Source organism: Aquarana catesbeiana, linkage group LG02, assembly GCF_042186555.1.
Source record: "Aquarana catesbeiana isolate 2022-GZ linkage group LG02, ASM4218655v1, whole genome shotgun sequence".
Taxonomy (NCBI): Eukaryota; Metazoa; Chordata; class Amphibia; order Anura; family Ranidae; genus Aquarana; species Aquarana catesbeiana.
In genome coordinates this window covers 295365332-295390234 of record NC_133325.1, presented here as the reverse complement: position 1 = coordinate 295390234, position 24903 = coordinate 295365332, and the positions used below count along the sequence as shown (strand labels likewise).

Genomic DNA, 24903 nt, shown 5'->3' with positions numbered 1-24903 from the left:
CCACCTGATTGACAGCCTTAGTTCTGTCCCTGTGTTGCTGTGCGAATGAGTGGGTGTCCCTTCCCTCCAATCAGCTCTCAGAGCTCTCCTCACTGAGCTCTGCAGAGTGTAACCTCAGCTCCACACCCCTGTCTTTTCTGAACTCTCAGACAAGCTTTATAAAATCAGCACTTTTAATGGATGTAGAAAAGAAAGGGCTGCAGAGAGACAGATCCAACTTATGTGGAAGGATTGGTTTCATCTCTGTGTATCACTTCACTGGGTACATGTAAGGGTTTACAACTACTTTAGGGCAACACATAGGCGTAAGTAATACATGTACTTTCTTAACTGGGAAACAGGACAAGTGAGACTTTTCCATTAGTGGCGGTTCAGACTTATGCAAATTCTATGCGGATCAGATGCGATCCAAAAAGCATAGATTTACATGTCACCTAAAAAAGCATTATTTCCAATGAAGGCCGTTCACATCGATACAGTGCGATTTTGATCCGGTTAAAAAAGGAGTCCGATGCGAGTTTGGTGTGGTGTGAATTTAATCTCCAGCTATGCCTAGTCCCCCACAACAAAAAAATTGCAACTGTCAACAGAAATCACACCGTGAAATCGCATCAGCGTGAACCTGGACTTAACCTCTTGCTAAAGGGTGACCTTTAACGCCAACACACATATGTGTCCATGGACGGCGGATCTGTGTGCAGTGACTGAGCTGTCACAGACAACTAATGATTGGTAGACAGCTCCTGATCATGTGACCACTGTGACAGCCAATCACATGATCAGCTGATTCTTCCCGCCCCCCTCAGGTGTAGAGGCCTAGTTAAAGGTACACAGGAAGGAGTCAAACCATCACAGAGGTTCTAACCCCTCACAACTCCACCCAAAACAGCAACTGGTTGAGGCTTTTTTTTTTTAGATGGACTTTAGCAATGGATGGGGGAAGGGGTCAGACAGGGAGATGATATAATAGAATTATAACACATTATTCTCCCTGAGCCTTCAATGTCTGCCTAGGCCTGTATCCAGTGTACACAATGAAGAGCTGGGCCCGGCTCTGCAGGGTTAATGCACATCTAATCCTCATTACAGGACAGTGCTGAGCCTTGGTGACACCGCCTGCCTCACGTCACAGGACACAAACACTGACCACATACAGACAACACTGCCTTGGTGCTCCCGGCGTGCCATGTCTGCTCTGCACATCATCTCTCTTTCGGACTGCAACAAAACACCGATCACCGGCTACAATCCAGGAACTCACCATGCACAACCACGCATGCGCCTCCAGCTCTCACGACTGCTGCAAATACCAACACACTCCACTGCGCAGGCGCCGCTTTCCTAGCACCTTAGTCCTAGTTCTCGCTGCCGATTTGCGTCATCAGGTTGCGCCGACTGGAGTTCTTGACGCATGCGCGCGGGCTGTGTGGTAAGCGGGGATTTTGTTTCTTTTTAATGAAAACGTTTAATTTAGGGTAAGAATGGGGACACTGGCCGGAGTGAAGGCGTAGTCATTATACAGTCATGTCTGTATTAGTTACTTGTCTTCAGCAAGTGGGATGACAGCAGGAGTTACTGAAATGATTATGTAGCAGACCGGTTTTCCTCCCCATAGCCAAGCATGGTAGTTGTGAGAAGTACAGATCACGGGTCAGATAGATTCTGCTATGTCAGGGGGCTCCAAACTTTCTAAACAAAGGGGCAGTTTACTGTCCTTCAGACTTTAGGGGGGCCAAGCTGTGGTCAATGGGAGTAAACCATGCCCCATCATTGGTGCCAGTGGGAGGGACAGTGCCCCATCATTGGTGCCAGTGGGAGGCAATGTGCCCCATCATTGATGCCAGTGGGAGGCAATGTGCCCCATCATTGATGCCAGTGGGAGGCAATGTGCCCCATCATTGATGCCAGTGGGAGGCAATGTGCCCCATCATTGATGCCAGTGGGAGGCAATGTGCCCCATCATTGGTGCCAGTGGGAGGCAATGTGCCCCATCATTGATGCCAGTGGGAGGCAATGTGCCCCATCATTGGTGCCAGTGGGAGGCAATGTGCCCCATCATTGGTGCCAGTGGGAGGCAATGTGCCCCATCATTGGTGCCAGTGGGAGGCAATGTGCCCCATCATTGGTGCCAGTGGGAGGCAATGTGCCCCATCATTGCTGCCAGTGGGAGGGACAGTGCCCCATCATTGGTGCCAGTGGGAGGCAATGTGCCCCATCATTGATGCCAGTGGGAGGCAATGTGCCCCATCATTGGTGCCAGTGGGAGGGACAGTGCCCCATCATTGGTGCCAGTGGGAGGGACAGTGCCCCATCATTGATGCCAGTGGGAGGCAATGTGCCCCATCATTGGTGCCAGTGGGAGGCAATGTGCCCCATCATTGGTGCCAGTGGGAGGCAATGTGCCCCATCATTGGTGCCAGTGGGAGGCAATGTGCCCCATCATTGGTGCCAGTGGGAGGCAATGTGCCCCATCATTGGTGCCAGTGGGAGGCAATGTGCCCCACTGTTGGTGTCAGTGGAAGGAATAGTGCCCCATTGTTGGTGTCAGTGGGAGGAATGGCCCATCTTTGGTATGAATGGAAAGAATAGTGCTTCGTCCGTGATGTCAATGGGACGATTTGTGCCCCATCGTTGGTATCAGTGGGAGGAATTGTGCCCTTTTTATGGTGTTACTGGGAGGAATACTGCCCCATTGTTGGTGTCAGTGACCGGAATTATGCCCCATTGTTGGTGTCAGTGGGTGGACTAGTACCCCAAAGGCCTGATAAATGCAAGCAAAGTGCCACATCCTGCCCCCCAGGCCTCAGTTTGGAGACCGCTGTGTTATGTGATCAGATGGATTTATATGGCTGCAGTCTGCTTTGTATCCATCACTTGTGGAATGTCACACAGATTTTATTTACAGCCTCTGGATTAATGAAAGACATTAAAAACAGATTCCTGCATCCACACAAATATGTGGCTACAGGACTCCTCCCTGCTGTGTTATTGTATCCTGACAGCGGGAACTCCTCCCCCCACTGTCAGAATACTCTTGCAAGCCACTGATCAAAGGAGGTTTTTCAGCATGACCATCTGACAGCAGCTGATCTAATAATCGGCTTCTGTTGAACCGGGAGGCCTACATACATATAGGAATTCAGCCAGTCCCTGCTGATCCGACAAAATTTCAATGTGTGTGTGCACCTCCCCTACCCAATAATCCCCCAAATTCCCCTTAAGGAAATTAGGCATTTTGCCTTGTTTATGCATAGGTGCTGTGCTGGAAATAGCAGCCAGCTTGGCCCCAACTTGTCTAGTGTGAATGAGTCCTTCCTGTCCCCGCTCCTCCTAAATCTTCACTTTGGGGCCTGCTGGGAGCGTCATATCCATTGCTTCTAAAGTCTACCAGCCCAGTTTTGGTATTGCCATGTATCCATGACACAGTCACCATGTATTCCTATGGAAAGGCTGTCCGCCTTTTGTCTTAGTAATAGGTGTTCTTTTCATAGGAATGAATGCATGTTGTGGAAGAAGATCCTGACCAGGAGAACTACAGTGGTTTGGTGGGTTCCAGTGCTCTGCCCTGCAAAGATCTCAGGGGATCCAGAACTGGTGAGTGTAAGACCTAGGTGGAGGAAGTTTATCATTAAGGGCCCTTTCATACTAGGGCGGTTTACCCCCGCTTTACCGTCGGTATTCAGCTGCTAGCGGGGCGATTTTACCCCACGCTAGCGGCCGAGAAAGGGTTAAAAACCACCGCAAAGGGCCTCTGCAGAGGCATTTTGCCGACGGTATAGCCGCGCTGTCCCATTGATTTCAATGGGCAGGAGCGGTGAAGGAGTGGTATACACTCCGCTCCTTCACCGCTCCGAAGATGCTGCTGGCAGGACTTTTTTTCCCGTTCTGCCAGCGCACCGCTCCAGTGGGAAAGCCCTCGAGGCTTTCACACTGGAATCAAAGCAGCGGCACTTTCGGGTCAGTTTGCAGGCGCTATTATTAGCTCAATAGCGCCTGCAAACCGCCCCAGTGTGAAAGGGCCCTAACATTGTGTTTCTGTGAAATGTTGCTATCTGGTTCTGGGAATGTAACTGTTTTTTGAACCTGTTACACTACTGGGTTTTGTTCCACTTTAAGCCACTCTGACAGTTATTCACAGCATGCCTGGAATGTAACTTTTTTTTTGAAACCGTTGAATCGATGGGTTTAGTTTCCCTTAATTAGATGGGTTTAGTGCTGCTTCAGTGGCTTGACAGTTTGGTTGCATGCTGACATAAGTAACTGTAATGCCCCGTACACACGGTCGGAATTTTCCGACGGAAAATGTGTGATAGGACCTTGTTGTTGGAAATTCCGACCGTGTGTGGGCTCCATCACACATTTTCCATCGGATTTTCCGACACACAAAATTTGGGAGCAGGCTATAAAATTTTCCAACAACAAAATCCGTTGTCGGAAATTCCGATCGTGTGTACACAAATCCGACGCACAAAGTGCCACTCATGCTCAGAATAAATAAAGAGATGAAAGCTATTGGCTACTGCCCCGTTTATAGTCCCGACGTACGTGTTTTACGTCACCGCGTTCAGAATGATCAAATTTTCCGACAACTTTGTGTGACCGTGTGTATGCAAGACAAGTTTGAGCCGTCTGAAAAAATCCATGGATTTTGTTGTCGGAATGTCCGATCAATGCCTGACCGTGTGTACAGGGCATAACAGTTCAAGGGATGTCTTGAATTTAAAGCGGAACTAAACCTTCCTATCATTTTCAGCCAAGGAAGCTGCTGTCTTGACCTCTGTTTGATCTTCAACTGCCATGGTGCAGCGCATGTGATCTGGTTTGACAGTTTGGTTAAGAGTACAAGAAAATGTGACCGTTACATTTCCGGCATATGCTGGGAATGTAACTGTTTTTTTAAATTGATGGGTTTAGTTCCACTTTTATTGTTTTGGGAAACAGTTTTATCGGTGGGTTTATTACCACCTTACAGCGGAATCAAGACCAGTGTTTAAAATGTACCTCATTTCAAAGCTAATATAACAAAGGTCACACAGCCCTGAAGTATTCCTAAAGTGGAACTAAGCCCTCCTATCCTTAAAGTGGAGTTCCACCCACTTTTACAACTCTTCAGCATCCCTCACTAAACTGTGCACTGTAAACAAATTGGATATTTTTAAATTTTTTTTCTCAGCACCTACTGTATATCTTCTGCATTCATTTTTCACTTCCTCCTCCCTGGCCGCGGCCCATCGCATCATTTCCTGTTTGCGATGCCTTCTGGGAAGGGGCGGATACTTCCTTTGATACTGCCGTTGCTAAGGTAACCTGACCTGAAACCTATTACACTGCTTGTGCTGCCCTGAGCATGTGCGAGATCTGCAAGGATGAGATCCAGGAAGAAATACAGTCTGGCTTCAAATGCCCACACTTAAGATGGCCACGGCCTGCTGTAAGTTTATAAAATAACAAACTACTGCTATAAACTAACAAAACAGACCTTAGTTTACAGACTAACTTTACTAGAATACATTAAGCTTGTGTATTATGGGGGTATTTTTATTTAAAAAGTATAATTTTGGCCGGAACACCACTTTAAGTCTTAGGCCTCATGTACACTGCTGCTGGTAAACAGACGTTTAGGTGCAGTAAAGCATTTTTTTCAGCTGCTCCTGGACTCTCCTCTATGTTATCTTATCAATACATGTACACAGGTTCATTTCTAGCTAGTTGCGTTTAGAGGCTTTTTTTGGAACCTCAAAAAAATGCGCTCAGAAGCTGAGTTTAGAGGCATTTCAAACACCAAATGCGGTAACTCGTGTTTAGCCGCATATTGTTTACATGCGTATTTTAATTTTTGGCTATTTTGTAAAAAAAAAAAAAAAATTTTTTTTTTCAAACGGCCGTTTTTAGATGCTGGTTTCTAGCTATCAAGTTAAATAGTTCAAGCAAGGTTGAACAACGTCCCGTGTACATGAAGCCTTAATGTACACGGGACGTTTTTACAACCTCTCATGAACGATTTAACTTGAGGGGATAGTAACCACGTTTTGCTTCGTTTACATGCCGCGTTTGCGTTTAGAAGCGTTTTTTTTTTAAAATAGCCAAAAATGAAAAATGCCTGTAAACGAAAAACGGCTAAACACGAGCTACCATGTTTTAGCCATGTTTAGCGTCTGAAACGTCGGAAACTTTAGCGTCTAAACTCATTTTTTGGCTTTCAAATAAAAGCCTATAAACGCAACTCCCTAAAAACAACATTAAATGACCCTGTGTACATGTACACATAAGATAACATTGGATGAGTTCAGGGGCAGTTGAAAAAAGCATCCAACTGCCTCTGAACGTCCGTTTACCAGCAGCAGTGTACACGAGGCTTGCAGTCAGAACAATTGCCATCATAGCCTCTGTTTAACCGCTTCCGGACCAGCCGCCGCAGTTTCACTGTGGCAGGCTGGCTCCCCTGCGCGAAATCACGTTACTGTACGTGATCTCGTGGGGTCCGGATAGCAGGCGCGCGCCCGCTGCACAGCGGGGGTGCGGATGCTCGTGGCCGACGGTCGCGATGACTGCCGGACACGAGTGATCGTGACCAAATGACACAGAACAGGGATGAGTGTGTGTATGTTCTGTTCTGACAGGAGTGACAGATCGTGTGTTCCTATTAGCTAGGAACCATGATCTGTTACTTCCTGTAGTTAGTCCCTCCCCCTTCAGTTTGAATCACCTCCCAGGGAACACAGTTAACCCCTTCACCACCCCCTAGTGTTAACCCCTTCACTGCCAGTGACATTTTTACAGTAATCAATGCATTTTAAATCGCACTGATCGCTGTATTAATGCCAATGGTTCCAAAAATTGTCTGATGTGTCCGCCGTAATGTCGCAGTCATGATAAAAATCGCAGATCGCCGCCATTACTAGTAAAAAAAAAAATAATAATAATAATAAAAATGCTATGAATCTATCCCCTACTTTGTAGACGCTATAACTTTTGCGCAAACCAATCGATATACGCTTATTGCGATTTTTTTTTTTTTATCCAAAAATATGTAGAAGAATACATATCGGCCTAAACTGAGGAATAAAAAATTTTTTCTATATTTTTGGGGGATATTTATTATAGCAAAAAGTAAAAAATAATGCATTTTTTTTTTCTAAATTGACGCTCTTTTTTTGTTTATAGCGCAAAAAATAAAAACCGCAGATGCGATCGAATACCACCAAAAGAAAGCTCTTTTTGTGTTAAAAAAAGGACGTCAATTTTGTTTGGGTGCAACGTTGCACAACCGCGCAATTGTCAGTTAAAGCGACACAGTGCCGTTTTGCAAAAAGTGCTCTGGTCAGGAAAGGAGTAAATTCTTCCAGGGCTGAAGTGGTTAAGCTACAGTTGCCATGGCCTTGCATATGTGGTCAGTTGTGACACCAGACATTTGATGACTTGCCATCTTGCTTGTGAGCACAAGCAGCTGTAGTCATCATTCATGACATGCTTTCAAGATAACTGTTTTGGGAAACCAAAGTGGAACTTTACCCATAACAACTTGATAAAAAATAATGTTCTTCACCAAGGAACATACATTCTACATTAAGGCTTCATATACACAGGATGTTGTTAAACCTCTCCTCTCTCCTGAACAATTTAACTTGACAGCTAAAAACCGGCGTCTAAAAATGGCCGTTTAGCCGCGTTTACATGCCGCGTTTAGTCGCGGTTGCATCTAGAAGAGTTTGAATTTTTTTTTTTCAAAATGGCCAAAAATGAAAAACGCCTGTAAGGAGTTTTGTGTTCTGCCTGTAGAAGCAACTCAATGTATCTTATGTGCCCATGCACATTAGGATGTTTAGAGGCAGGACATTTAGGTTAGGAAATGTTCTCTTTTTGGTTAGCACTACAGTGAAGCCTGGACATACAGCCAAGACAGCTGATTGGAGGAAAGGCACACCCCTTCCTCTCCTCATAGTTAGAGACTTTCAGCTCTGTTGAATCATTCAGCTCTGTGCTATAATTTATTTATAGCATCCCCCCAACACAAATCTCCAGCTGCTTTTATCACGTGATGGAGAACTTGTCAGGAGTTAACAGGCTGATAACAGAAGAACGGAGCAGAAGAAAGCCACAGGACACAGGGCTTTGGAGAGAGATAAACTTTGCAGATATAAGTGCACAGCTCAAATTTCATGAATCGGGTTTACATCCACTTTAAGCCTAGTGCGCATAGACCTTTAAACTGAATGGGTTGTTTTACAAGTTGAGGGTTTAAACTTTACATACTTTAAGCAACTGTGAAAGCACCACAAATGCCCTGGTGCCATGTGCAGTACATGCAATTGCGGCATTTACAGGATTAATACGGGCATTGAGGATACTAGTATTTGCCTTTACTTCTGCCTCTGTCTATGGTAGTTCAATATTTTTGATATGCTACGTCTAAGGGTTTCTGTGACATTTACTTCATCCGTATCTATGCTGAAGCTGTTGGTAATACTAGATTTCGTATTTTTCAATAAACATTTATGAATATATATATAATATATATATATATATATATATATATATATATATATATATATATATATATATATATATATATATAAAAGCAGGCATTGAGGAGCCGTCATATTGCCTCCTTACCACTTGTCAAGCGCTTCTGAAAAGCGTTTAGAACGTGGATCACTTTTTAGAGGTGTGGCAATTTAGCCACACGTTTAAAATTTACCCCCATGCCCTGTACGCACGACCGGACTTTCCGTCAGACTAGGTCCGCCGGTCTTGCCCACACACGGACTAAAGTCCGTTAATTTTGAACGTGACTTGGGTACGACAGGACTAGAAAAGAAAGTCAATCTTGTCGCTTTTATCGGCGAGATTGACACCTTGCGAGCCCCGATTTTTAGGGGAACCCCCTACGTCGAAAAAACGGCGTGGGGGTCCCCCCCAAAATCCATACCAGACCCTTATCTGAGCATGCAGCCCGGCCAGTCAGGAAAGGGGGTGGGGACGAGCGAGCGCCCCCCCCTCCTGAGCCGTACCAGGCCCCATGCCCTCAACATGGGGGGGGTGGGTGCTTTGGGGGAGGGGGCGCCATGTTGATGAGGACAAGGGCCTCTTCCCGACATCCCTGGCCGTTGGTTGTCGGGGTCTGTGGGCTGGGGGCTTATCAGAATCCGGGGGCCCCCAGATCCCGGTCCCCCACCCTATGTGAATGAGTATGGGGTACATTGTACCCCTACCCATTCACCTGGGGAAAAAAGTGTCAATAAAAAAAAAAAAAACACTACACAGCTTTTAAAAGTAATTTATTAGGCAGCTCCAGGGGGCTTCTTCTGACTTCGGGGGTCTCTTTCGACTTCTCCGCTCTCTCCGGCCTCTTCTCCCGGTGTCCGGTTCTTCTCCCGCTCTCCTGTTCTTCTGCCGGGCTCCTCCGCTATCTTCTGCTCTTTTGCTGCTCTTTTGTTAGGCATGGAGCGTGGTCACCGGTTGATGTCACCCGGTGACCCAGCCCCTTATGACGGCACAGTCGGCGGTTCTTCCGACTTCGGGGGTCTTCCGACTTCTCCGCTCCCTCCGGCCTCTTCTTCTCCCGCTCTCCGGTTCTTCTGCCGGGCTCCTCCGCTATCTTCTGCTCTTTTGCTAGCGGTGGTCCGGTCTTCTCCGTCATCTTGTTCCCTCTTCTTCCGATGTTGACACAACGCTCTCTCCCGCTATAATGCTGTGTGCGAGCTGCGCAATGACTTATATAGGCATGAGGCGTGGTCACCGGGTGATATGACGTCACAGTCCCAGCAACCCCCGGGACTGTGCCGTCATAAGGGATGGGGTCTCTGGGTAACATCACCTGGTGACCACGCCCCATGCCTATATAAGTCATTGCGCACCGCTCACACAGCATTACAGCGGATAGAACGTCCTGTCAGCATCGGAAGAGGGAACAAGACGACGGAGAAGACCGGGCCACCACTAGCAAAAGAGCAGAAGATAGCGGAGTAGCCCGGCCGAAGAACAGGAGAGCGGGAGAAGAACCGGACACCGGGAGAAGAGGCCGGAGAGCGCGGAGAGAGGCCCCCCGCCCGCAGACACTGACAACCAATGGCCAGGTTTGTCGGGAAGAGGCCCTTGTCCTCATCAACATGGGGACAAGGTGCTTTGGGGTGGGGGGGCCGCAGGGCCCCCCCCTCTCCCAAAGCACCCACCCCCATATTGAGGGCATGCGGCCTGGTACGGTTCAGGAGGGGGGCGCTCACTTGTCCCCACCCCCTTTCCTGACCGGCCGGGCTGCATGCTCGGATAAGGGTCTGGTATGGATTTTGGGGGGACCCCTGCGCCATTTTTTTGACGTAGGGGGTTCCCCTTAGAATCCATACCAGACCTAAGGGACATTGTCCCTCCCTCTCGCGCTCGCTGCAATAGGAAAATGTGTTTTTCCTATTGCAGCGAGCGCGAGATGTACAGTACCCTGTCGCCGAGAACCAGCGCGATAGGATCGCGCTAGAAACATTCTCGTGGGCAGGTGCTGTAGCTGCCCTTGCGTTGTATTTGGTCCGTCGGACCAGCATACAGACGAACGGGCTTCCCGATAGGAACTGGGTCCGGCGGAGTTCCGGCGGGAAGATTTGAAACAAGTTTCAAATCTAAAGTCCGTCGGATTTTCGACCGAAAAAGGTCCGTCAGAAGTCCAATGAAGCCCACACGCGGTTGGCTTGTTCTCCGGATTCGGTCCATCGGACCAGTCTGGTCAAAAAGTCCGCTCGTGTGTACGCAGCATCACAGTTAGATTAACCCCCATCACTTATACCAGGGGTAGGAAACCTCGGCCCTCCAGCTAAGGTGAAACTACAAGTACCATGAGACACTGCAAGACCCTGACAATCAGAGGCGTGACTCCAATGCCCCGTACACGCAATCAGATTTTCCAACAACAAAACCGTGAATTTTTGTTCGAAGGATGTTGGCACCAACTTGTCTTGCATACACGAACGGGTGACGTGACGTACGTGAAATCTCCATTAAGAACGCTAGTTTTACAAGACCGAGTGCTTCCGGCTCGTACTTGATTCCGAGCACGCGTTTTGTCCGACGGACTTGTGCACACATGATCGGAAAGTCCGGCAACAAACATTTGTTGGCGGAAAATTTGAGAACCTGCTAGCCAACATTTGTTGGAGCATACACACGGTCGGACTTTCAGCCAGCAAGCTCACATCCAACATTTCCTGTAAGAAACTCTGATTGCATGTACGCGGCATTAGAGGCAGAGGCATGATGGGATTTGTAAGTTTCACCACAACTGGAGGGCTGAGGTTGCCTACCCCTGACTTATACACTCTGCATCACTTGGTACCTGTGATACCTCTGTCATTTGTTTGTAAGAAAAAAAAGTAGCACAGGGATGTCTCCCCATTATTCACAGAGCTAACCAGTCCTTCAGTGCTTGCATTAATAAATAAAATAGATATTAAAAAACACATCACAGAAAAAAGTTTTTCTTTATCACACATCCGAGGACGCAGGAATCTGTGTCTTCATTTCCATTATGGTAGGGTTGTGCTGCCACCTTCAGGTGGTTTGACATTGCCAAAAAAGACAGGAAATTTCCTCCAATGCATAACCCTTCCCTGTTAGGCAAGGCTTTAATTTTTTTTTTTTGCTAGTCTCCTAGGTAATCATCATGTCTGTGCAGTCTCTACATGAAAACATAGCTAGCTTCTCAATGGATTAGACTAGTCCTTTCCTGGTCCATTTTCCTACATCTTTTCTATGCTGAGTGGATTGGTACCGGGACATGTGGGAATGGCATGTATTATTGCCTGTCAGCACTGGACCCTGCAGAACGGGACCCTATGCAATGATCTATTGCCTTGTGGACCAGTAAAGTGCTATATGGGTCCAGGGCATTGATCCCCAGGTAAGGAGTTGGGTTTCTGATGGCCCCTGTTACATTACTCACTGTGATGGTTGAAGATTGCACCACCTAGGACCCCCCCAATAGTGGGTGTCCTGGGGAAGTTCCTGCTGGTACCCTCGCCTGTATTGTTACTAAACCCAGGACTGCATTCACTATATCTGATCTCCCACAGTACACAGAACATGGAAATGCAATTATTTTAGTAAATCTGAACTGCTAAATACCTTTTCTCATAAGCAGTATATGTCTTGTGACTATCAGTGTCAGCCGAGCACTGGGTAAAGTGATTGCAAAGTCTCAATTTTTATTTTAATAGAAAAAAAATGTTATACTTTCCTGCTCTGTGCAGTGGTTTTGCACAGAGCAGCCCTGATCCTCCTCTTCTCGGGTCCCTGGCTGGAGCTCCTGACCCCTCCCTTCTGAGTACCTTCTGAGTTTGATTGACAGCAGCGGGAGCCAATGACACCATTGCTGTGTCTCAGCCAATCAGGAGGGAGAGTCCCAGGATGGCCGAGGCACTCATGGACATCGCTGGATAGAGAGGGGGCTCAGGTAAGTATTAGTGGGGCTACTGCACACAGAAGGCTTTTTATCCTAATGTATAGAATGCATTAAGATAAAAAAAACACCTTCTACCTTTAGAATCACTTTAAAGCTTGTAGGAAGAGTTTTCATACTGCACTGAGCTGTCCTATCAGGATGCAGAACTCCTGACCCCCTGTCTGGACAGTTCTGATTGGTCCTGTGCTGATCACATGCACCCTGCCAAGAAAATAAAACTTTCTAGCAATGCACACCAAACTGAGCATGTGCAGCCTGGCTCTAAAGGCTTTGTCTTATACGGACATGTTCTGGAGTCCGTGGAAGAAGAGGAGGATCTTTGCATACAAGATCAAACAGCCTTTTTACACAATGCAGATGATTAACCCCTTAGGTTCCACAGTGAGTATAACATGCTTTACTACATATACAGGCAGATTTTACTGTTGTGGGTTTAGTAACACTTTAAGACTCCATTTACACTGTGGGACCTCAACTTGGTACTTTCTGTATTGCAGAAATCTCGACCTGAACCCATCCAGGATATTCCTTTGGTCCTTCTGATACAGAAAGGTATATTTCTGGTTGCCATTAATTTGGCACAGAGAGCTTGAGAATTGGCTTTTCTTTCCTAGCTGAGGTTACTTACAGTTCACAGGCCATGGTGGTATACTGTGTTGCACTGTGCTGGAAAAAAGCAGTGCATGCAGTCCTTTGTTTTCAGTGCAGACCACCACAATGCGGTGGTGTGAACCAGCCAGGTAAGAGACGAGGCATTTTACCGCTTGTGATTGGACTGCGATGTAACAGCCGCCCAATGCAGTCCTACTGTGCCTGATCTGACTTAAACTTTTATGTGCAGAGCAAGATCCACTGGTACGAACAGCAACACTGACCTGCTTTAAATTCTGGCTGATGTTGATGCAGCAGATGGGCCAGAAGAAATGACCTGGGACTTTTTAAAGATGGCATTTTGCATCTGTTTCCAGTTGGAGAGATTTCTCTTCACTTCCTATCTCAGAGCCAAAACAGAAAGTGAGACGAAATCCCTGGTAGTCACCAGAACTAATGTGTCCATTGGAAGATTTCCCCTCTATTAGAGCCTTTTCACACTGTGCTGCCTAGGGCATCAGCGGTAAAGCCACCGCATCGGCATTTTGCCGGTGGTATAGCAGCGCTGCCCCATTGATTTCAAAGGGGAGGAGCAGTGAGTTCACCGCTCCAAAGAAGCTGCTGGCAGGACTTTTTCTGACGTCCTGCCAGCGCACCGCTCCAGTGTGTACGCCCTCGAGCTTTCACACTGGAGTGACTGGAGCAGCTGTTTTAGGGCGGTTTGCAGGCGCTATTTTTAACGCTATAGAGCCTGCAAAATGCCCCAGTGTGAAAAGGTGTCTTACTGTTCTGAGGACAACCCAAATTTGGGGATTTTCTTTTACTTTCATTGTGAATAGAACAAATAAATAGGGTGAGTTTACCTAATAAGGACACAGACAGCAATAAAAACCTTATAGGGTTTCTAATCCTTCTCCACTCTATTTAGACCTATACTGTACAATAAGGACACCTGTAAATAACTCCTGCAGCTTTATGAACTGATGTTTGTGTGTGATAATCATTCTGTAAAACAAATCAGGCTGTCATGCTGGCGGCCCCTATAGCTGTTACAGAACTACAAGTCCCATCATGCCTCTGCCTGTGGGAGTCATGCTTGTAACTGTCAGCCTTGCAGTGCCTCATGGGCATTCTGCAACAGCTGGAGGGCCGTCAGTTTGACACTGTGATTTTGGTGGGATTTTGATGGGAATGTATTTCATTACATGTTTTTATTAAGTTCTAGTGTATTCACTTGTTTATGCTGCTTGCTTTTCCTAACAGGACCTCTATCTGTTTATAAGGACAGATGGCACATATTACCATCAATCAATATTTACAACAGGTATAATAAAACCTATAGTATTTTATTAGAATTTGTATATTTCTGAAACATAAAACAATAACATAATATTCTTTTTAATGGTACCTTTAGTATTTTCTGATTATAAAGGATATTCATGCAGTGCAGTATCCTTTAATTGTTAAAAACTTTGAAAGTTCAGGAAATCTACCAAAAATGTTGTTGTTGTGTTTTGTTTTGTTTTTAAGAAGGTATTACAAACATTTTGAAAAGGTAATACATCCACCGATTATTAGAGACTGGTTTAAGTAACTGTGCAACATATGGATTTTTTTAGGGCCCGTTCTCAGTAGAATGCAGTGCGGGGGTGGCACATTCCCATGCGGCTTTCCGCATCGCATTCTGATTACAAAGCTCTTGTGATCTGCAGCAGGGGTGAGTTCAAGTTAATGATACCCCAAACGCAGGTCGCAAACACACTGCGTTTGCACACATCTGATCACATGGTACTTTTGTACCATATGATGCAGTTGCCACACATTTCAAAAAGTAGTGCATGCACTACTTTTGGTGCGATGTGGTTTTCCCTCTATTCAAAATGAATGGGCTGAAATCGTACTGCACAGGAGCAGCACAGCGTTCCTGTGCAATTCACATGCAGTTTCTAGTGTGAATGGGCCCTTAGTAATTACCAATTTTAGGTCAAGGGAGTATTAACATAACCGTTATGAGATAACTAGGAGGAAGTCAGCAGTGTTTTGGTAACTAATCGCTATTGACCTTCCTTAGAACTGGAAGTATTTTCCCTCAACCACCGGTAAGATTGTATAATGCTGATTGTGGCCAATGAGATGTTACTCCAGTTCTTATTACTGTATGATCACGTTGATACATAAGGTCCTATAATATATTTTATTCTACCCTACACTTCAGTTTAAGAGCCGAGTTTAACTGAGTTCTGTTCTTTGCGATTTCAGCTCATTCATTTTCAATTACCTGAAATCGCACTACCAAAAGTAGTGCGAACAATAATTGCCTCACATGGTACTTCTGTACCAAGCGATCCAGTGCAGGCAAACACACTGGGTTTGCGACCTGGGTTTGGGGTGTCATTAACTTAAAGTGGAGGACCAGCCCCAGCATCCCCCCCCCCCCCCACGAAAAATTAAACATCAGCTGCTACAAATACTGCAGCTGCTGACTTTTAATATTTGAACACTTACCTGTCCAGGGAGCCCGCAATGTCGCTACCCCAGTCAGATCGGCTGTCGGGTGCAGCCGCCGCCATTCCTGGTAAGGGAACCCGGCAGTGAAGCCTTTTGGCTCCACAGCCGGTTTCCTACTGTGCATGCACGCTATGCTTTCTAATTGGTCCAGCGGCGGAGGAAGGAGGAGGGGCCTGAACTTCCGGGAGATGGGGCAGTGGCCCGTCACCCAGAAGTGGGGAACGATACCTGTCAAAAACAGGTACCCCACGAAAGGTGCCAAATGTGGTTCGGGGGGGGGGGGGGGGGGGATTGGGAGACGGATAAGCGTAATTTCCACTTTTGAGTGGAACTCCGCTTTAATATTGACACCCATTGCAGATCACAACTGCAGTGCATTTTGAATGCAGTGCTGGTTTCCCACACCACGTTTTGCTGTGAACTGGCCCTAAATATAGACAAGCGAACTGAGAAGTGTGTTTTGTTAATAACTATGGACTGCAAACAAAATTTAGATATTACTGTGCTGACAAATTTGCTTAAAATGTGTGGCTGGAGAAAATAAAAAAAAATAAAAAAAAAACATATACAGCGTATCTGTACATTACATGCACATTTTCCTATTTGTAGTCTTTTTTTTTTAAATTGCTCATAGTACAATACCTTTTGATCTGCCAGAAATCCAGTGAGATCCTAACTTTACAGTAAGTTTGCAATGCTGCCTTGGATGCACTTAAATCCAAGCAGAGTTGTCAGCCGTGCCTGACTCCTCCCATACTAGGCTACAGAAAATGAGCTCCCTCTCATTCCCATAACATAAGAGGGGTTCTGTAGTCCACAAGAGAGAACTTAAGCAGGTCTGACAACTCGCTGGGATTTCAGTGCAGCAGAGATGGTGTTGTCAGCTCTTTACTGAAAATTAGGAGATCACTGAATTTCCAACAGATCAGCAGGTACATTTTGTGTTCTTGGAGCATATATTAAGGAGGAAAAACTTAAGAAAATGTGTATATATTGCAGAGGTATACTGAATACATTTTATTGTTTACATTTTCATTTACCAGCTTTCCCTGAAATTAGGCAACACATCAACTGGATGTGTAAAAATCATTTTAGTGTTGTCCTTGGGAGAATCTGTCTATCAAGGGCACATTTAAGAACAAATGAGAATTGACATTTTCACCTTCTAACTTATAGATGGACTTGGAAACTATGACCCCTGTCTCCTATGCTATTTAATTTGGCTATGGAAACAAATAGAAAAATTACTGTATATGTCTGCAGCAGAATGTTACATATATAATGTCTACTTGAATATTTAATAATTGCCTGTAATTAACTATGATGTGTTTTAATATAGGTTTTAGAGGCCATTGAAATGAAAAATGGCTTTAGCTGTGCAGACCTGGTTTCATTCAGACATCCACATATTGCAAATCCACGCTTACAGGTAAGAAAACATTAGCTCTTTACCCTTCGTATACACTTCTCATCCATGGTGCATACTGTAATGCCGACTGTTTTATCGTAATGGTTTAGGTTTTGTTTTCTCCAGTATTTGTTAAAGTGATTATTGTTTTGGTAACTCAGTAATCCTCTGCTTTTACTATTACTATAGATAAGAAATCTGTTCAAGTTTAAATTCTTATGCCTCGTACACATGAGCAGACTTTTCGACCGGACTGGTCTGACGGCCCGAATCCGGCAGACAATCCGACCGTGTGTGGGCTCCATCGGACCTGCAGCTGACTTTTTCGGTCGAAAATCTGACGGACTTTATATTTGAAATATATTTCAAATTTGTCAGACGGACTCGAGTCTGGTCGAAAAATCCGCTTGTCTATATGCTAGTCCGACGGACCAAAACCGACGCTAGGGCAGCTATTGGCTACTGGCTATCAACTTCCTAATTTTAGTCCAGTCGTACGTCATCACGTACGAATCCGTCGGACTTTGGTGTGATCGTGTGTAGGCAAGTCCGTTCGTTCAAAAGTCCGTCGGAAGTCCGTCAGAAGTCCACCGAAAGTCCGTCGGAAAGACTGTTGGACCTTTGTTGCCGAAAAGTCCGCCCGTGTGTACAGGGCATTAGACTGCTTTAGCTGAATAAAACTGTTACACCAAAAAGACTCATTCAGTGGCTATACTCGCCGTGTCTATCAATAAACCTTTATTGCTTACTAGAACAACTAACAACTTATTAACTTAAAGTGGAACTTTAAAAGGGAAATTCTGCTTTATGTCCTCCTATACTACATTTGGCACATTACATTTTAGGGGGGGAGCAGATACCTAGTTTTGACAGGTACCCAGTACCCACTCCCACTTCTGATTGGATCACCTATTGATTGAGGAATGAAGCAGCAGACAGAAATGACTCTTAGTGCTCTTAACTGAGATATGTACACCCTATAGAGGGATATGCTTTGTTCATATTTTATGTCTGAGGTTTACAACCACTTTAACTTTATTACAGAAATAGCACTTGCATGTTCAGTCTGTTCCTCAGCAGGGCCCAAACTAAAGTGGCTGCTATGTTTCAGTAGTCATGATTGCCTTTTCTACCATCACAGAGCGGTGTGAATTGCATATTTGTGCTACTCTGATCAATAATTCAGCAGCCACTTCTCAGTGCACTGTACTTCCAGATTTGAAAGGCATCAGCTCAACTTGAGAAGCTTAAAAGAGAAGTATGGCCTGATCTTTTTTGGCCGTACTACTCTTGTGGGACACAGGAGTGCACTTACTTTCCCTTTCCTGTGACCCAGGATCAGCTGATTCGGGGCTATTGCGCACTGACTGGCAGTGCCACTCCAGACTCTTTAAGGATCCTGACAGTATTGTCAGGATCCAACTGGCTGCCTGATTGACAGCTGGCTCTGCCTTTCAGCTCGCTGCGAAGAGCCAGAGTCGTCTGCTTCCAGCTGCGGCCACAGCATATGTACAACCTTAGCTGCTGCCTCTGCAGCTAAAGGGAAGCAGTTGGGGGTGGTAGAAATGGCGAAACCGGGTGGTTTTAGTGCCCCCCCCCCCCCCAAAACCCCAGGTGTGAACAAGCCCTTGGTTCGCATCTGTGCAACTACATGTAGGGCAGCCTGTTCATTTGAGTGGGCTGCCCCACCTGCAGAAATGCAGGGAAAGACTTCCCCAACACTTGTTAAAGGATTTAATATCACTTATCAACTACAGCTCATCTAGCTGACTGACATAGCAGCTAATAAAAATGACCATACTTTTGCTGTATCGCAGGTCCCTGAAACAAGATTATTATTCTTTTAAACATTTTAATCCTCATTTAACAAGCACTTTTCTATTTCTAAAATATTTATATTTTTATTGGTCTTTAATTTAATACAAACACTGTTATGGAAATGTGTTTCTCAGTGGGGTATCTTTTCTATGTAACATCTAATTTTATAGATTCATATATTTTAGTTGTCTTCATGTGTTTTAGTTGTGTTCTCCAGAGGATAAGTGTCAACAGATGCTGGAACCTTCTTATGATGAGATGTTTGCAGCTCACCTAAGGTACTCAGGCCCTTTAGTTGAACAAGCTGTTCTTATTGCAATGCTGCCAGATTTTGTGATAGCTGCTTTTGTGAGCTTAATTAGGTTTTGGTTAAGGTGGCCAGAAAAATCTATGTAAGCAACAGATCCTTTGAAAAACACTACGCTGTATCCTTAGATAATCATATTTTTGGGTTATATATTGTTGGAAATAAATTAACCTTTTTAAAAGTATTAAATAGGGATATTTATATAGTTCTTTAAAGCCTATGGACTCACAATACATAATACATATTAACACTTACTGCAAAGATTAGGAGCCTCCCTGTAGCTCCTTGTAATTTTCGATCTTCACAGCCAGTCCCTTGTTGGGAGCCTGGCACAAGGTAGAAACATGCCATTTTGTGGCCCAGTGCCAGGCAGAGGCGGTGATCGGCAGTGAAGGATGTCAGCTGGCAAGAGGAATGTTCTGTCTGTGACATCTGCTGTTTCCTGTCCCATATCTATGAGTTACAACAAATGGTTTTGCTTTTATCTAGGAAGGGAGGTGTATATATTGCAAGCCAGTTGGTTGAAATGTCAGTTGTATATCTTACTGATGATTTTTGGAGGTGTTGTGCAGGTGTTGCATTGAATCATACAGGTGACCAGTCCTATCCAGTGCCACACCTACATTTACACTTTCCTGCTGACAGTTTATATATGTTAACGTTCTATGGCACAGTGAGGATATGATAATATGCGTTATTCCCTTCGAGCATCAGCAACCAATGCTTTCTGCAGCTGCTTGCTTCTAATCCCTGCTTTTTCCCCACTAACAATTGGAAAGCAATCATAGTGGCTTCTGATCTTGTGATCACGTCAAGGCTGAAGACTCTATAGCAAAAATCATAGCTTTCAACTGCACTCTGGAAGCTGTGGCCAAAAAAGGCAGACCGAGGCAAAAGACTAGTTGCCAGTATTGCCTGTGGTTTTACTGCAGCCATCTTGGTAGAGGTAGGGCTTTTGCGTCCTCATGTCAGAGCCTCAAGCAAGGAGAAAAATTAGCAGCACAGCAGTGACCTCACCAAATCTGGTGAGATTACCAGTAAGAGACAGCAGTGCCTTAGCTCTTAAACTGTAGCTATACAGCTAAGGTTCAAAGCACAGAAATACCTAGGCCCACTTACATACCAAGAAACATATTGCTTTTTTTTTTTTTAGAGGAATTTAAGAAAAGGGGTGCATTTTCAGGGTACTGCTTAGTCACCACTAACATTTCTAAATGTTCTCTTTAAGACCACATTCACACTGAGGCGCTTTACAGGTGCTATAGCGCTAAAATAGCACCTGTAAAGCACCTCTCCTCTCACTCCAATGTGAAAGTCCGAGGGCTTTCACACTGAAGTGGTGCACTGGCAGGACGTAAAAAAAAAAATCCTGCAGCTTCTTTGAGGCACTTTAGGAGCGGTGTATACACCGCTCCTGAAGCGCCCCTGCCCATAGAAATCAATCGGCAGCGCCGATGCCGCACTTTTAACCCTTTTTCGGCCGCTAGCAGGGGTTAAAAGTGTCCCGCTACCGCCCATAAAGTGCTGCTAAAAATACCATAGCTTTACCCCCCAGGCCCAGGCGATGCGAGTGTGAAAGGACTCTATACCAAACCTTTCCTTTTTCAAATTCAGGTCCAAATTCAGCCTTCAAATGAACACTGCCACCTCCAGGCTGTTGTGTTCATCTGCAGTTCCATGTATTAGATACAGTTGCCCTATTAAAAATATAAAGAGAAAATTACTTTTTTTTTGTTACAGCTCTGCACATATGTCAGTTTATAATACAATCTGAATATTTTTTTTTTTATTAATAGGACAGTGTTCCAAACTTAGTTATGTAAAATTAAAAAAAAAAAAAGTTTTGGCTGGATGTACACTTAAAGGGTTTGTAAACCCTCATGGTTTTTCACCTTAATGCATTCTATGCATTAAGGTGAAAATACTTCTGTAGTGCTGCAGCCCCTCAGCCCCCCCCCCCCCCCCCATCTGTAGCTGCTGTCTCATGTCCTGATTGGCTAGATTGATAGTAGCGCAGCCATTGTATCCCGCTGCTGTCAATCAAATCCAATGACACAGCGCTGGGTGGCGGTGGCGAGTCCTGCATTCTATATGAATGGACACAGATGCGGGACTCGGGAGCGCTCCAGGAGAGCGCTTCTCCAACGTGGACACTGGATGTGGGGAGGAGCCACCAGCACCGCCGGGGGACCCCAAAAGAGGTAGATCGGGGCCACTCTGTGCAAAACAAACTGCACAGTAGAGGTAAGTATGACATGTTTGTTATTGTAAAAAAAACAAAAAAACAAGGGTTTACAACCCCTTTCAGATTAAAGATAACCGTCTGAGGGGTTTTTATTTTGAATAATGTTTTATTGGCAACACCAGTCATTAGTGTCCCAGAGATTGCTATAACAGCTTGGCCACTACTTCCCAAGCCACCAATAGCTTTAGAATTTTAATACCCCAACCACCAGCACCTAGTTTAACGAGAGAAAGAATGATTGGGGTATTAAGTAGCAGAAAGCTGGGAGAAGCTTTGTTTGGTAGCCTACATATATACTGTACTTTGAGTGGTAAAATGTGCTCTCAATGCCTTTTCGTGTGTGTGTGTGTGTGTGTGTGTGTGTGTGTGTGTGTAGAACTGCATAAACAAATAACTTATTTTCCTTACACTTAGGTGCACTTATGCCGTTTCCAACCATGACTTTGTTGAAGCTTACAAATATCAAACTGTCGTAGTCCAATATCCTTTTTAAGTAAACAAGAAAATGAAGAATGGCCTAGTATGTCAAAATAGCTATTTTTGTTTTACAGCTTGGGTATTAAACAATGTTTATATTTTTCAAATTTTTGAAGGAAAAAGAAATAGCAGGTGATGGTTTCAGTATTAGATAGATAGATATCTTAGGGTTGGTGTTATTGTGCTTTTGGAGACTAGACTGTTTCCTGTAATATGCTGTTGTATTGATGGCTACTAACATCACATAACATGTTCCCAAATAGCTTTCTAGTAATCGTTTCAAATGCATGCATTTACTATGACATTTTAATGCCATATGTGAACCTTTTTAAAAACCATTTTGGATTTATTGACTTAACATATATTACATCATTTTTGAGAATATTTCAGGCACATAAAGAAGAAAACTGGTAAATAACATCTTTTCATTTGACATTTCTGAATCGTTAGTGGAAGTGACCTTCATACCATGTTTTTTGTTCAGGAGAAATCACCAAGAGTTTTTGGCCATCAATTTTTTTGAAGCAGTTGAGAAATATTGCTAAATCTTAGGGAGTGCACTTATAAGTGGATAAGCAACTCGCAAAAGTATTTTGTACATATTAGGGTTGAAAAAACTATAAATGTTAGAATTCAGTTTTTGTTTTTTGTTTTTTTGTTTTCATTTAGATGTTACGGGTGCCCCCCTTGCCCTCAGTAATTACTTCACTGGGAATAACTTGACCCAAAGTTCCTTATATGGACCACTTGTGTATTTTTACATGGTAATCACATCCCTCCTTTTTTGGCTCTTAGGAGAGAATAAATTCAGTTCAAGAAGAACTCGGGGCAAAATTTAGATTTTTTTTTTTCCCATGCAGTGGAGCTGTGCCCGCACTGCATGGGTTAAAGCGGAGTTCCACCGGAATTTTTTTGTTTTTAAAGTCAGCAGCTACAAATACTGCACTTGCTGACTTTTAAAATAAGGACACTTGCCTGTTCAGGGCACCCATGATGTCCTCACCCGAAGCCGACCCGTCCCTCTGCTCAAGGTGCAGACGCTGGCATCTTCAATAAAGGAATCAGGAAGTGAAGCCTTGCAGCTTCACAGCCTTGTTCCCTACTGCGCATTCACGAGTCATGCTGCGTCTTTTGGATGGTCCCTGCTGTCTTCTGAGACCTATGTGTCTCCCAGAAGAAGGGGGTGGGGGGCGGACATGGCGTAGTTCGATGCGGATTCTGCGTCTCTCTGTCGCCGGAAGTGGGGGCAAATACCTGTATTAGACAGGTATTTGTTCCCCCCTGAAAGGTGCCAAATGTGACCCTGGAGGGGCGGAGGAACCGGATCAGCGGAAGTTCCATTTCTGGGTGGAACTCCGCTTTAAATGCTCCTTTTGTCCAGGGACCCAAGGAAAAGCTATACCTACCCGATCCTTCTATCCTGTGGAAAACCACGCTCCCCAACGTCCATCGGTGGACTGTTCCTGCTGTCCTCACATCCAGAGCCGGTCTATGGGTGTGATGACGTCAGGAACAGTCCATGCACAAGACTGCTAGCGTGCGGGGAGACAGGAGTGGTGGGGACTGGTCTTGCTCTCAGAGGATCGGCAGATCAGGTAAGTATATCTCCGCTCTCCTCATCCCAAAACAAAAACAAGGAGTTAACCCATGGAGTATGGGCACAGCTCTACTGCATATGAAAAAAATGTTTGCCCGGAGCTCTTATTTCCGCTAATCTTTCCTCCATGCCTCTTATCAGTTTGGTTGTCCTTCTCTGCACTTCCTCCAGTTGCCCGATTAATTTTTTTTTTTTTTTAAACTGAACTGCATATTCCAGATGAGGCCTTGCTTATGATTTGTACAGGGACAATATTCTCTCTCTCGATCTCTCTCGATCTCTCTCGATCTCTCTCTCTCTCGATCTCTCTCTCTCTCGATCTCTCTCTCTCTCTCGATCTCTCTCTCTCTCGATCTCTCTCTCTCTCGATCTCTCTCTCTCTCTCGATCTCTCTCTCGAATCTATACCTCTTTTAATACGAAAAAAATGTTGCTAGATTTAGAAACTGCAGCTTAGTTTTGCATGCTGTTATTAAGTTTATGATCTACCACAACACCCAGATTCTTCTCAGCCATTGACTCCCCCTGCTGTTCTTCTAGAATGCATGCATATTTTTGGACCCCAAGTGGATAAAAAAATAAAATAAACGCACATCTTTTTGCAGTTAAAAAAATTTGTCCTAAAATGATTTTTTGAACTGCCGTCTGTAAAGCATTGCACTTGTGATCAGCAGATCGAGGAGGCAATGCCAGGATCCTGCAGACTCTGTCAGCTGTCTGCCTGAACCTCCCATATGGGCAGACAGTTACTAAACTGCAGGAAGAATAATGAATTATGAGTACACTCGCCAGGACGAAGTAAACTAATCCTGTAACCCTTTAGCTGCCAGAGCTATTTTTGCATTTTTTAGCACACAAGTTTAAAAAACTCTTAGGTCTAAAGATTATACCCCCCCCCCCCCCCCAAACATTCTATATTTTCTGAATTTAAACAGCCTAGAGAATAAGATAACGGTAGTTCCAATTTTTTATGTCACAGGATATTACCGCAAAGATCTAGAAAATGCAAAATGTTTGTAAAAAATACACTAAAGTTAATTTTAGGGCACTCGGACACAATAAATTGCCCAATTTTTTGGTAAAATTGAAATGACAAGGTTGCACCGAGTAAATGGATATCCAACATGTCAAAATTTGCGTGCGCCCGTGAAATAGGGAATGAAAAGACCCCTATGTGAGGATTCTCTTTAATGAACAAAGACTTGGGGGGCACACCCTAAAAATGCATTACATTAAAGATGGTGCAGCTATAAGACCATACAAACAGAACAAAAGATTACAGCGCACACATACAAAAATGTCATTTAAATCTTGCAAGGCTATATAAAACACCTGAACATATTCAACAAATAAGCAAAATATGAGGATTTGGTAACACTATATATGGTGCTTAAGCCCACTACTGCGTCATAGTACCCCATAATCAGTGGGTCCTACACTGTTCATGAGAATTTAATGAGACATCCAGGGTCTAAAACCCGGAAGTGACGTAAAACACGTTGCTTTCT

General features: G+C 44.6%; 2 protein-coding genes across 7 annotated transcripts in view; one reads left to right on the top strand and one right to left on the bottom strand.

Moving 5' to 3' along the window:
* Positions 1–1391, bottom strand: part of CUL4A (cullin 4A) — a 151243-nt gene extending 149852 nt beyond the window's left edge. The window contains exon 1 of one of the 3 annotated variants that reach the window (XM_073614541.1): positions 1262–1391. The gene's annotated coding sequence lies outside the window, so the exon portion shown is untranslated. Of the gene's footprint in view, positions 1–1147 lie in introns of all 3 variants that reach the window. The other 2 variants (XM_073614540.1, XM_073614539.1) reach the window with 2 other exon arrangements.
* PCID2 (PCI domain containing 2) overlaps positions 1149–24903 on the top strand; it is a 63540-nt gene continuing 39785 nt past the window's right edge. The window contains exons 1-8 of one of the 4 annotated variants that reach the window (XM_073614542.1): positions 1150–1429; positions 3492–3594; positions 12943–12997; positions 14300–14360; positions 16884–16973; positions 18975–19048; positions 21737–21804; positions 22170–22209. In XM_073614542.1, the coding sequence (XP_073470643.1) occupies positions 14325–14360; positions 16884–16973; positions 18975–19048; positions 21737–21804; positions 22170–22209 (308 nt within the window). In that variant the 5' untranslated portion in view covers positions 1150–1429; positions 3492–3594; positions 12943–12997; positions 14300–14324. The other 3 variants (XM_073614543.1, XM_073614544.1, XM_073614545.1) reach the window with 3 other exon arrangements.